The sequence below is a fragment of the Cygnus olor genome, chromosome 18 (genome assembly GCF_009769625.2).
Source record: "Cygnus olor isolate bCygOlo1 chromosome 18, bCygOlo1.pri.v2, whole genome shotgun sequence".
In the NCBI taxonomy this organism is placed as follows: domain Eukaryota; kingdom Metazoa; phylum Chordata; class Aves; order Anseriformes; family Anatidae; genus Cygnus; species Cygnus olor.
In genome coordinates this window covers 13,068,973-13,082,076 of record NC_049186.1, presented here as the reverse complement: position 1 = coordinate 13,082,076, position 13,104 = coordinate 13,068,973, and the positions used below count along the sequence as shown (strand labels likewise).

At 41.7% G+C, this 13,104-nt stretch overlaps 1 protein-coding gene across 1 annotated transcript in view; it reads left to right on the top strand.

Moving 5' to 3' along the window:
- FASN (fatty acid synthase) overlaps positions 1–13,104 on the top strand; it is a 47,524-nt gene that overhangs the window by 15,354 nt on the left and 19,066 nt on the right. Inside the window, exons 11-23 of the mRNA XM_040530411.1 lie at positions 1,191–1,380; positions 2,543–2,637; positions 3,029–3,163; positions 3,458–3,661; positions 6,725–6,840; positions 7,308–7,483; positions 7,833–8,024; positions 8,294–8,374; positions 8,469–8,654; positions 8,971–9,150; positions 9,377–9,580; positions 10,907–11,217; positions 11,368–11,757. Coding sequence (XP_040386345.1) covers positions 1,191–1,380; positions 2,543–2,637; positions 3,029–3,163; positions 3,458–3,661; positions 6,725–6,840; positions 7,308–7,483; positions 7,833–8,024; positions 8,294–8,374; positions 8,469–8,654; positions 8,971–9,150; positions 9,377–9,580; positions 10,907–11,217; positions 11,368–11,757 — 2,460 coding nt within the window. The remainder of the gene's footprint in view (positions 1–1,190; positions 1,381–2,542; positions 2,638–3,028; positions 3,164–3,457; positions 3,662–6,724; positions 6,841–7,307; positions 7,484–7,832; positions 8,025–8,293; positions 8,375–8,468; positions 8,655–8,970; positions 9,151–9,376; positions 9,581–10,906; positions 11,218–11,367; positions 11,758–13,104) is intronic.

Below are 13,104 nucleotides of genomic sequence, written 5' to 3'. Positions count from 1 at the left end.
TGTGTGTATGTGTGTGTGTAATGTTGGGTAGTTTCTCTAAGATACTAAGGAACACATGAAGTTTTGTGTAAATGTTTCTGCCAAGAAACAAAGTTCTATAGAATGCCTTCTAAAATCTGTTCTGAAAAAGAACAAAATGATGTTAAATGAAGTCTCTAATTCTAGAAGAGTATCAAAGCAGGATTTGTTGTCTATTAAAGAAAACTAGAAACAGAGTTTTTAAAGTGATCTGGAAAGCTGGACTTGGCTCTTGCTTTATACAGACGCTCTTAGAATCATAGAATCATAGATTGGCTTGGGTTGGAAGCGATCTTAAAGATCATCTAGTTCCAACCCCTTTGCCATAGGCAGGGATGCCACCCACTAGATCAGGTTGGCCAAGGCCACACCCAACCTGGCCTTGAATACCTCCACGGACGGGACATCCACAACTTCTCTGGGCAACCTATTCCAGTGCCTCACTACCCTTACCGAGAAGAATTTCTTTGTAATGTCTAATCTAAATCTATCCTCTTTTAGTTTAAGACCATTCCCCCTTGTCCTATCATTATCCACCCGAGTAAAGAGTACCTCTCCATCCTTTTTATAAGATTCCTTTAAGTATTGAAAAGCCGCAACAAGGTCTCCCTGGAGCCTTCTCTTCTCCAGGCTCAACATCCCCAGCTCTCTCAGCCTTTCCTCATAGGAGAGGTGCTCCAGCCCTTTGATCATTTTTGTAGTCCTTCTCTGGACTCGCTTTAACAGGTCCACATCTTTATTGTGCTCGATGCACAAAGATGCAGTACTCCAGGTGAGGCCTTATGAGGGCAGAGTAGAGGGGGACTATCACCTCCTGATTATGCCTCTTTTGATGCAGCCCAAGGCACAGTTGGCCTTCTAGGCTGCAAGCACACACTGCTGGCTCATGTCAAGCTCTTGGTAACCTCCTGTTTTTGGAGATAACTTCCTAGTATAAAGGTGCATAGTGGAGAGGCGCAAACAATACTGGAGACACGATGATTCTTGACATGCTTTGAAATGAGGCTGAAGCTGCTGTTATGTTAAAAAAAAAAAAAAAAAAAAAAAACAGGGCAAGAAGAAAGTCTGTACAAAAAAGTAATCTTGAAATGCACTCAGCGCCGTTGTGTGCCTTTGAGTCCTTATACCTCCTTACTCTGGCATGGAATCATTAATTCTGCTTTTCCTTGCAGATTGCCCAAATTGATGTGCTGAAGGCTGCAGGTCTGCAACCTGATGGGATTTTGGGCCACTCAGTGGGAGAAGTAGCTTGTGGCTATGCAGATAATTCCTTAAGTCATGAAGAAGCCATTCTTGCTGCTTATTGGCGGGGGCGATGTGTTAAAGAGGCCAAATTGCCACCAGGAGGAATGGCTGCTGTTGGTAGGTGTCCGTTTAGCAAAAGAGTGATAGAAGAAAGTGCATCTGATCTCTGCTGTATGGCATCAACATAAAACTGGGCTCTGAAATGTGTTTGTGATAGCAATCAGTTCCCTAAAAGTTTGGCTACTGTTGCCTCTTCTTTTCTTCTGATGAAGAACAGGTTATAAAATATTGAAGTTGATACAATGGTAGTAATCTCTGACCTGTAATACAGAAGAGTTTTGGTCATCGTTCCAAAACGAAGTGGAAATAGGGAGATTTATTGACAGGTGACAAATGACAGAGTCCCAGTAATCACCTTGAAAAGAGATGTGAAAAACATAAGGCACTGTGTTTTTTCTCTTTACTCTTTTTAAAAAACAGTATTTCTGAAGTATGCAAGAATGAGACTTGAAGTCACTGTTATGTAGTGGGCAGCTGGCTAGCAGAACTTAGTGCCACTAGCACATGCTTGTGCCTACTAGTACTTAGGAAGGAGCTTTCTCCCAGTCCAGCACTGCTCAGCGTTTCTGTCAATTGTAAGTTTTGTTCAAAACTGGGTGAAGTTTTGAGCTTTGAACCCAGCAGTTTGTCTTCAGTGGCTTCGTGGTAATTTATATGTTTAAAAATAACATGACTATTGATAGCATGATTGTTTTTCTGTTTCTTATGATTGGACACAGTGGTTGATTAAAAATGGTGAAACGCTTCAGAGAAAAGCTGTTGCAGGTCTAATGCAATGAGTTTGATGACTGGGTCTTATAAACCTACACTTCGTATTTTAACCAATGCTATAAAGTACTATCTACCTAATTGAGCATTTTTTCTGCTTGATATTAATTACGTGACACCTTATCACAGAACTTAGCTTAGAGTGATGCATATAATGTTTTTCATAATCTGATTTTGAGTTTAAGCTTTTACTGTGACTTGTATCCATGTAATATGTGCTCAATATCACAGTGACAAATGAAGTGTTAAAGCCATGAGATAAACATCCATTGATTTTGCAGAATCACTTTTGGGCAGAGGGGGGATGTCTGTGATCTTTCTAGGAATCCGTTATAGTTTCGTAAAATGCTGAATTAAGTGCAGTGATTGCATGCTTAAATGGGGAGGATTGCCTCCCATCATGAGGCTTACTTCTCAAAACACGTGTTGTCCTGAACTCTTCCTCCTGCAGGTCTGACATGGGAGGAATGTAAGCAGCGCTGTCCTCCAAATGTGGTACCAGCCTGCCACAACTCTGAAGATACCGTCACTGTTTCGGGGCCTCTGGTAAGGAAAGAACTGACATGGAGCATGCCAGATCTGTGACTGGAACCTGTGAAGTTCTAGTTTGAAGAAAATGTGAAGCTACGCTGCTTGAAAAGAAAAGCACCCCTCCTGGTGGGAGGGGACATGGTGTTCTTTATGAGTTCAAACACTCAAAAGTCCTCTCAGAAGAATTGTAAGCTAGTAATGACACATTTCTTATGCTGAATACTCTTATAGCCATGGGTATAATGAGTGATGAATGATAATACTGAGAATGACCATAACCTCATAACAGATATGGCTCCCCTTAAGTGGCAAGTGATAAAGGGCATGGGGGGAGTACAGTGCTTCAAACACTTCCCAAATATATTGGGAGCTGTTAGTTTTAGTTCTCTTTTATTCCTCTTCTCAGGACTCTCTGAACGAGTTTGTAGCCAAACTGAAAAAGGATGGTGTGTTCGCAAAGGAGGTGCGCAGTGCGGGAGTTGCATTTCATTCCTATTATATGGCATCTATTGCACCAGCGCTGCTAAGTGCTCTGAAAAAGGTAATGTTACTGAGTTATGGTGTGCATGAGTTGTGATGGGGCACCTGGATTTGAGCATCAGTGATATTAAGCTAAGAGGGTTCCATCCTTTAAGAGGGGAAGTCTCTTAAAGAGCATGTAGACATCTGTAAGGTTTGAAGTCCTATCACATTAAGCAGAAGGATGACCTCAGCAATCAAGATAAGGAAAATGTCCCACAAAAAAGGGGGCAAGGGCTTCTTGCTTTTGCCTGTCTTGCTCTCATCTATGACCTACATACTCTTCCTCCTGTCCCTCTTCCTTGTCTTTCTGCAGGTCATTCCACACCCTAAACCTCGTTCAGCACGATGGATCAGTACATCTATCCCTGAATCTCAGTGGCAAAGTGATCTGGCTAGGAATTCCTCTGCAGAGTATTATGTGAACAACCTAGTGAGTCCCGTGCTGTTCCATGAAGGCCTGAAGCATATTCCAGAGAATGCTGTTGTAGTGGAGATTGCTCCACATGCTCTTTTACAGGTATTTTGTTTGATTATGTCAGCATGGTAGTATATCTCAAAATGTTCTTGCAGGAAGGAAATTGAATGTCTGAAGATTAGGGAATAGTGCTTTTTTTTTTTCTTTTCGTTTTTTCCCTCCCGTTCTGAGAATACTATCTTGCTCGAGTACTTTCAATTCTCTCCCAGTTTTAAGAAATTTTGGTTTTGTTTTAAATAAATAAATAAAAATCCCAACATACTACAACTTCCCTAGCCATGCGTTCATGTTGTGGCCTTTATTCATTGTCTTACATTTCAGATAGCTGATAGGTAGCTCTCCAAACTGCAGTGAGTAAGAAAATTGTTTGGACCTAATAGGGCACGTGTGTATGAAGCAGGGCAGGGAGGAGAAATTCAAGACTAACAGGGCTTTTGTGTGGAAAATCTGGTATCGCCATCTGTACTTTCATGTTCTTGTATTGGAAAGTGGTAGTTGGTAGTGGTGTTTCTTTCTCCCCTATTCTCCTTTTCAGTTTTTAAAAGCTAGTTCAGTCGATACTGTTCTCTCTCGCTTCATTTGCGGACTTGGATAATCAAACTTACATAGCCGTAGAAATTCAAGGAGAAAAGAAAACACAATGCCACACTAATATGACTGGCTAAAGTAATACAATATGCAGTGTTGCATCTCTTACAGATATTAAGTATGTCTACATCATGTTAATTTTTCAAAGAAGTAAGATCTGAGTTATTACTCTCAAAAATACCTTTATACTAATGTTAAGATGCATGCTTTTAGGTATTCTCCATTATTTTGTGGGGCTTTGAATTATGTGGTATCCATTCCTCCTATCCTTTCTCCTCACCCTCAATGTGAGCTGAAAATAGACAGCACTTCAAATGGAACTTATAAAAAACAGAATGTCCAAGCATTAACCATCTTTAATGAATGGGATTTGAGGAGGTTTTCCCCCCAGCCTCTGCTAGGTAACTTTGTCCTATGTGATCGAAGTAGAAAGCCAGAGTGTGCCTTTGGATTCCTGAAGTGTAGTCTCTCCTTTGTGTTCCCCTACCTTCCAGGGAATTTGAGTATCATTATACTGAAGCAAAACGTTGCTTCACATATCTACATTATTTGAGAGGGTGCTAATGAGGTGATTATAGGTAAATGCAAATTTGTATGGCATCAAATGCTTTCATCAGCTTCCAAAAAAAGACTTGGATATCTGTAATACCAGGCATACACAAAATGTCTTCTATCATCTATTTCAGAACACTACTAAAAATGTTTTCTATTTCTAAGATACAGCTAGATGTGTATTCTGACCTTCCTGAGAGTTAGATGAAAATTGAATCCTTTTTCCTTACTCTTTGAGAAGCCTTACCCGAGGAGTGGGTTACAACTCAGAAAACTGCATTTAGTTGCCTTGTATAGGTTTATGTAGTGACTTAATAAGCGTGCTGTGAAGCCTGCTGTTTGAGTATAAGTGTACAGTTGATACCTTTTTTCCCCCCCTTTGTACCCTTTTGAAGTTGTAGAATCATAGAATGGTTTGGGTTGGAAGGAGCCTAAAAGATCATCTAGTTTCACTCCCCACTGCTGTGGGCAGGGACACCTTCCGCAAGACCAGGTTGCTCAAAGTCCCATCCAACCTAGCCTTGGACACTTCCAGAAAGCAGGTATCTGCAACTTCTCTGGACAGCATGTTCCAGTGCCTCACCACCGTCATAGTGAAGAATATCTTCCTCCTCCTGTCTATTCTACACTCTTTTAGTTTAAAGCCATTACCCCATGTTCTATCACTATGCTCCCTAATAGAGTCCCTCCCCAAATACGATGTGAAAGAAAGCATAGTTCTTAACCAGACCAAGTATTCCCTTCTCAGTGATACGTAGATACTAAAATTTTTAAGTAGAGTTGAGGAAAATACCATTCACAGTATGGTCATGGTAATAGTAGTTCTTGTAGGTTTCGCAAGGTAAAAATTGGAAGTAGCTATTTTAGGAACTTCAGGACTTTTCTTTGGAATGGTAGTGCGGTAGTACCAGTAAGCATTGTCCTTCGAGGCTAAGTAGTCTGAGACCACAGGAGCTTTTTGTTTTCATAAACTTTTTTCACCCCCCATAATTATCAGATCTTTATTCCCTTTTTCCCATCCCATAAGAATTGGTCATTGTGAATTAGCCCCTTAGCAGAGAATGCAGTACATGAGGTACACTAGGTTGTGCTTGTCTCACAAGATCAATTCTGTAGTCTTGTGCTTGTCCCACAAGTCTCAAGAGCTGGTCCTTTTTATTTGCTCCGTGGCACGCAAAATGAGACAAATATTAAGAAGATCCATTTGTGAATCAAGTTTTATAGTTGTACAGTGCTTCTGAGTTCCAATCCAGTATATATTTTTTATGTATATTAGTTTTATTTTCTCTTTGAAAGTGCGACTTGAAGGGAGAATCAGAGCAGAACTATTTAGACATGTATTTTTCTCTAAAAAGATTTTTTACTTAATATTAAAATCACTGTACCGTTTTGGAATCTAATGCAAGTGACTAATGATTTCATCAGCTGGGTTTGAGAGTGTTGTTTTTCTCTTCCTTCCTCCTCCCACTTAAAGACTGTAGACCAAATTAAAGGACAGATCAAATTTGGGTCAGATGTTCAAGGTTGGGTTTTTGATTTAATAGCAGTTGTTTGGAAAATGCTCTAGGAAGCTACAGACTGAAAAAGGCTGATCCTGGGAGCAAGAGCTTAAGGAGGGGTGGCGCACAAATGGGAGGCTCAAGGGGGTGATCTTGCAGTTCTTGAAGTGTAGCTGTTGATTTCACAGGGCAATTTGCCTGGGAAAGGGAGATGTGTGATTTGACAGAATTTCATGAATATTACGTATATTCTTCCTTACAAGACGTGCAGCTTCCTGGGTGGCTGGAAGGGTATTGTGCTGTGCTGCTTCTAGCCTGTAAAAATGTGCACGTTCTAGCACCTGGCACAGGTGCAGAAGCAGTTTGACAAAACAGTTTCTTTGTAGTGTGTGGAAGGGAGGGAAAATCAGAGGCAAAATAGTTAGTAGTACTTTCCACCAGTGATTTCTGAACTCTACTTGACCAGGCTATCTTGAGGAGAAGTTTGAAACCATCATGCACTATTCTACCTTTGATGAAGAAGGACCAGAAGAATAACTTGGAGTTCTTCCTAGCACAGACTGGAAAGATTCATTTAACTGGGTAAGGAGACTAAGGGATCAAGGGTGAGTGGGGTGTCAGTTAGGAGAGAATTCAAGCCTCTTCTCTAGCATGCGTGTCTTCACTATGATTGAAATACTCCTTCAACAAACTTGGGAAAAATGGGATTTACACCTATGCTTTACATATTTTATATGCTCACTTAGGAAACATTTCCGCAGGTTAGAGATTGCTTGGGCTGGGGAGGTGCTTTTCAAAGAGAAGGAATCCGTTTCCAGAGGCCTAGGAACCTGGAACTGGCTCATAGACAGTAAACTTTGCATCTCATAGACTGTTAGAATTAACAAATTTGGCTACAGTAAATGTTCATGGAACCCCTGGAGAAGTCTCAGACATGGAGCCCAGGAACAGTTACTATATGACCTTTAAGTATTACGGTCAATTTTCTTTTTTTTTCTTTTTTTTTTCTTTTTTCCCTCCAATTGTCTTGATCCTTTTTGTCTTCCTAGGATAAATGTTCTTGGAAACAACTTGTTCCCATCTGTGGAATACCCTGTCCCTGTGGGAACACCCCTTATTTCTCCATATATCAAATGGGACCACAGCCAGGACTGGGATGTTCCAAAAGCTGAAGACTTTCCATCAGGTTCCAAAGGCTCTGCATCTGCTTCAGTCTACAATATTGGTATGTTTGTCAGTTGGTTTTGTTTGTTTTCCTACTTCACCTCTGCGTTTTTTATAAAACTAGGAAAAGAATACTCAAAGCACAGTATCCTTGAAGTCATCTTCTGAAGCTTCATATATTTTTATTTATTCGTTTTCAGAGAGACTGGATCTACTTCTGAAATGAGGTTAAAGAATATGAACAGAGGAGGAAATCGTCTTGATTCAGACTGACAACAGTCTTAAGATTGGCATGTTGCCAATCGGGATTGCTGGGGAAAACACTAGATCCTCTTAAAGAAATTTAGGGCAAAAGATCTCTTTATTTGTGAGTTTTTATTATTTTTATTCTGCTCTTTATTCTTTCACAGATGTGAGTCCTGACTCTCCTGACCATTACCTGGTTGGTCATTGCATTGATGGCAGAATCCTGTACCCAGCAACTGGGTACCTTGTGCTGGCTTGGCGATCTCTGGCACAGTCTCTTGGCATGGCCATGGAGCAAACAGCCGTTATGTTTGAAGAAGTTACAATTCATCAGGCAACTATCCTTCCCAAAAAGGGTAAGTGAGTGGTATTGTCACAACTGCAACAATTAAAGGAGCGTAAGGAAAAAAATGCAAAGGAAAAGTGAAGAGGAACTGGGGGGGGGGAGGGGGCAGGTAGAAGGATTGGGAGTGCAACATGACGGTATGAAATTACTCATTGTTCAGTCAAGTAACACATACAGTCACCTTTACTCCATATTGTATGGAGTGAGTCTGGAAATGATGCTGGAGAATGGAGGCAGTAAATGACCTTGCAGCCCTGTCTTCCTCAATGTTTCTTGCAGGATCAGTGCAGTTGGAAGTTCGAATCATGCCTGCTTCCCACTGCTTTGAAGTGTCAGGGAATGGGAATTTGGCTGTGAGTGGTAAGTGAATGAAGTGCGTGTGCATGCCCTGGCCTACTCAAATCCATTATGCATAAACACTGATGATTCTTATTCTTGCCACTGTGCCCATCAGGGAAGATTAGCCTCCTAGAAAACGATGCTCTGAAGAACTTTCATAACCAGCTAGCTGCCTTTCAGACTCATTTAGACACAAGCTCAAAGTCTGGCCTCTTGAAGGAAGACGTTTACCAAGAGCTGCATCTTCGTGGATATAATTATGGACCAACTTTCCAGGGTGTTCTGGAATGCAACAGTGAAGGTGAATTTACTTTCTATAGAAGAATGATGAACATGGTTACTGTAATGATGAATATTTGATCTTTTAGTTCAATTTGTATTAATGGTCCACTTGACTATGCTTTGTGGAGTAATTATACTTTTTAGTGTGGTAACAGAGAACAACTAAGTGTTCTAACAGGGCACTGGGAAAGCTGTTATCTCCAGTGCAGAACTGATTACTGGAGTTTACAGGGGAAGCTGGGTGCATACAACAGACTTTGTAGTTAAGTAATGACTTCCCACATCTGCTGAATGACACAATTACGCTGAGGTTTCCACTCTCTCTTCTTCTGCAGCAAGTGCAGGGAAAGTTCTGTGGAATGGAAACTGGGTGACCTTCCTTGACACCTTGCTACACATGATAGTCTTAGCTGAGACTGGGCGCAGTCTACGCTTACCCACCAGGATTCGCTCAGTGTATATTGACCCAGTGCTGCATCCAGAGCATGTGTGCCAATACCAGGACAATGTAGAAGGTAATGTCTTTTGTGCTTGGGCTTTTACAAGTTCCTTTGAGTGCTGTGTGTGTGAATGTTTGACTTTCTTAGAAGTAGGATGGACTTTAGGGGCCGTCTTACTCTCCAAGTTATTCTAGAACTCCCTTTGTAATGGTCTGATATAGCATTCACTGTTCATCTGGTCACCTTGAAGAAAATGCTTATAGAGTTTGATGCAAGCTTATGTTTGTTTCTTGTCTTTCAGCTTTAGATGTTGTTGTTGACCACTGTCTTAACAGCCTCAAAGCAGGAGGTGTTCAGATTAATGGTCTTCATGCTTCTGTGGCACCACGACGACAACAGGAACGAATCCCTCCCACCCTGGAAAAATTCTGCTTTGTTCCCTATAATGAGAGTAACTGTTTGTCTTCCAGTGCCCAGCTTCATTCCTATCTGGAGCACTGCAAAGGTAGAGTGGGGTTGGTTCGTTTTCACACTAGGGGAATCTTCCAGCTTGCCAGAACCGAAAGAAACTGTTCATACTACTTCAATCCTTAGAGCAATTAAGAAATTAAGTGTTGGTCTCTGTACAAGACTTCAGCAGGAGTCCTATGTCTGTACACTTGTTAGAAGCTAAAAACTACTTTTGCCTGAGGTACCTCTAGAATGCAAGTAGGAATAAAGCCAGCAGGCGGGGGCATCTACACTTCTTTAACGGGCAATGTGTCAAATAGCACAACCTTTCCTGTAAGCAGAGAGGCAGAAATCAGCTGCTTCTTGGAGAAATCCAGTCTGCTTACTTCAAAAACTGATAAGAAAGCCTACTTCGTTGAGTCTTTGGCTTTCTTAGTTTGCTTTGTTTTGTTATTCCTCTGAACTGCCAAGATGGGGAAGGTGACATGTCTGTTCCCATTTATTTGTGGGCACAAGAGCCTACCCAAGGAGGAAGAGTGTTTTAGTGAGATATGCTAAAGGAAGTTTACGTTTGCCACAAGAATAGAATAAAAGCAGCTTAGACCGTTGTGAAACCAGTAGCCTAGTTTAATGCTCTCTGGCTGGGGAGACATCATCTGTGCCCAGCTCCTTGCCTTCTTGTCTCTCTATCAAAGGAGGCAGGGAGGAATTGAGTGCAGGTTTTCTTTATTTTGGGTTTGTGGGTTGTTTTTTGAGGTCTTTGCTATACCTTGAGATGTCATTTTTGGTATTCTATGTTGGTAAAGTGACTTCATGCTCATCCTTTGATTAGGCAATAAGTTTTAAAGATTTTATTTCCTTTTTTTTTTTTCCTTCAGTATATCTTTCTATCCAGATACTGTCGCCAAAGTTTTTATCTGTAGTGGGATTTTTTTTTTGTTAGCACTGTTGCTGATCTCAGTCAAAATCAGCTATTTTCCATTCAGTTGTAAAGCAAAAACTCTTCTACTCACTTTTGTATTTGTGGCAAAAAATACAACTTTCCACCTCGACTCTCTAAAGCTCTTATCAATCACAGATTTTCTGTTAGTTGCCCTCTTTTAGTTGGAGCCTTACCCTGGGTAGTCTTGGTGGTTTAGATTGTCTTGGCACAAACCTTACTTGTTTTGAGGCTGCAGCTACTGTATGATCTGTAATTATGGGAAAGCACAGAATAATGCACTGTGTCTTTGTAGCTAGGCTGATGATGCAAGACTATGACTTGATCAGTGGTGATCACCTGGTATAGCAAATGGGGGAGGGGACATTCTCTTCAGAAAGAGGAAAAGAAAAATCTTTGGAAAATCTGACTCCTCCTTGCATTTCTTCTTCTACTCCACAGGTCTGATCAAGAACTTACAGGCTAAAGTGGCTGTGCATGGTGTCAAATTAGTCATCCACGGCCTAGAAACTGCAGGAGCTGCTGCAGGGTCCTCACCCATGCGGAAGGGTCTTCAGCATATCCTTGCTGAAATCTGTCGTCTGGAACTGAATGGAAACCTACATTCTGAGCTGGAACAGATCGTGACTCAAGAGAAAATGCACTTCCAGGATGACCCTCTTCTCAGTGGCTTGCTAGATTCTTCAGAGTTGAAGACTTGCCTGGATGTGGCATTGGAGAACATGACCAGTCACAGGATGAAGATAGTGGAGGTTAGCTGGAAGCCTGGGATGGAATCACAGCTCGCGTTTCCATGCCTCCCAATAACCTGATCACATACTTCTATTATTCCAGTTACAATTCTGAATATTATTCATTTTTCAGCTTGGTTTTCCATTTCCAATTCCTTTCTTTTCTAACAGGCTCTTGCAGGAAATGGACATCTGTTCTCTCGTGTCACGAGTATTCTGAATACTCAGCCCTTATTGCAGCTGGACTACATTGCCACTGATTGCACCCTTGAAGCTCTTTCAGCTAACGAAACAGAGCTACAGGATGATGGAATTTCCTTTAGCCAGTGGGATCCGTCTAACCCTCCTTTTGGAAACCTGACCAATGCTGACCTGGTGGTATACAACTGTTCAACAAATGTTCTAGGGAACACCACTAAAATTGTCTCTAATTTGGCAGCTGCAGCGAAAGAAGGAGGGTTTGTTTTGCTACACACCCTTCTTCAAGGAGAAACTCTTGGAGAAATTGTCAGCTTCCTTACAAGCCCAGACCTACAGCAGAAGCACAGCTTCCTGTCTCAGGTAAACATCCTGGAAGGACAAATGTTTTCTCGGTGGTTAGTCTGAAGTTTGCTGCTTGCATACTTCCTTGTGATGAATGTTGAGTAGATGTTGCTTTCCACTGAGGCTCTCTGTAAGAATATATTTAAGGAATACTACTTCAGAAGAAAAGAGTTGTCAATTGCCACAGATTAGATTGGAAGAGTAAACAGCAAATTCGATCAGGAACGCCTTTCTTAATGCATTAAAAAATAGTCATTGTCATGCATATATCTATATAATCCCTAGGAATACACTGGCCAGGACAACTCAGTTATAGCTAAAATAACATGATGCATTGTTGGGTTAGAGGGTACAGCTTTTTCACTGTAGGATCCTAAAAGGCTTCAGTGTCAGAATATCATTCCTCCAGCTCTAATATCAAAAGGAAGTGAGACTTTACATAATAGTTAAGCACGCACTTGCAGCCCAGAAGGCCAACTGTGTCCTGGGCTGCATTAAAAAAGGGGTGGCCAGCAGGGAGAGGGAGGTGATTGTCCCCTTCTACTCTGCTCTTGTGAGACCCCACCTGGAATACTGTGTGCAGGCCTGGGGCCCCCAGCACACGAAGGATGTGGAGCTCTTGGAACGAGTCCAGAGGAGGGCCACTAAGATGATCAGAGGGCTGGAGCAGCTCTCCTCTGAAGAAAGGTTGAGGGAAGCTTGTTTAGCTTGGAGAAGAGAAGGCTCCAGGGAGACCTCATTGCAGCATTCCAGTACTTGAAGGGAGCATATAAACAGGAGGGGGAACTGCCCAGTGCTTCTGTCTATCTAGAACATTATGCAAGGCCTCTTGTCCCTCAGGGGAGTCAACAGCACTTCCCAGTTTAGTATCATCAGTAAACTTGCTGAGGATGCATTCAACCATTCAACTCCTGGATCCAAATTGCTGATGCAAATGCTGAACAGAACTGGCCCTGGAATCGAGCCCTGGGGAACACCACTATTGACCAGCGGCCAGCCAGATGTAGCCCCACTCACTACAATATGGAGGCAAGAATGGGTCTTAGAGTTCTTACAATGTCCCTGTCCAGAAAACTTTTCATAGTCCTTGATATCACATATCACACTGTCAAAACGTCCTGCTGTTTTATATAGCCTGTAGTCGTCTTTATTTCATTAAAATTGTAGAGCCTCAGTGTTCCTGCATGTGTCACGCATGCGTTTTCGTTCTCTTGTTTTTCTGAAGTGTTGTTTCAGTATAATTTAAGCATATAGGTGCTCCTTCCCTGCTACAAGTTTGTTGCTTCCAGGCTTCTCCCTCCCCTCTCACAGGATTGAAGAATTTAGGTGATTTGTGGTTTTTTTTGTGCTTCCTCTGTCCCACTT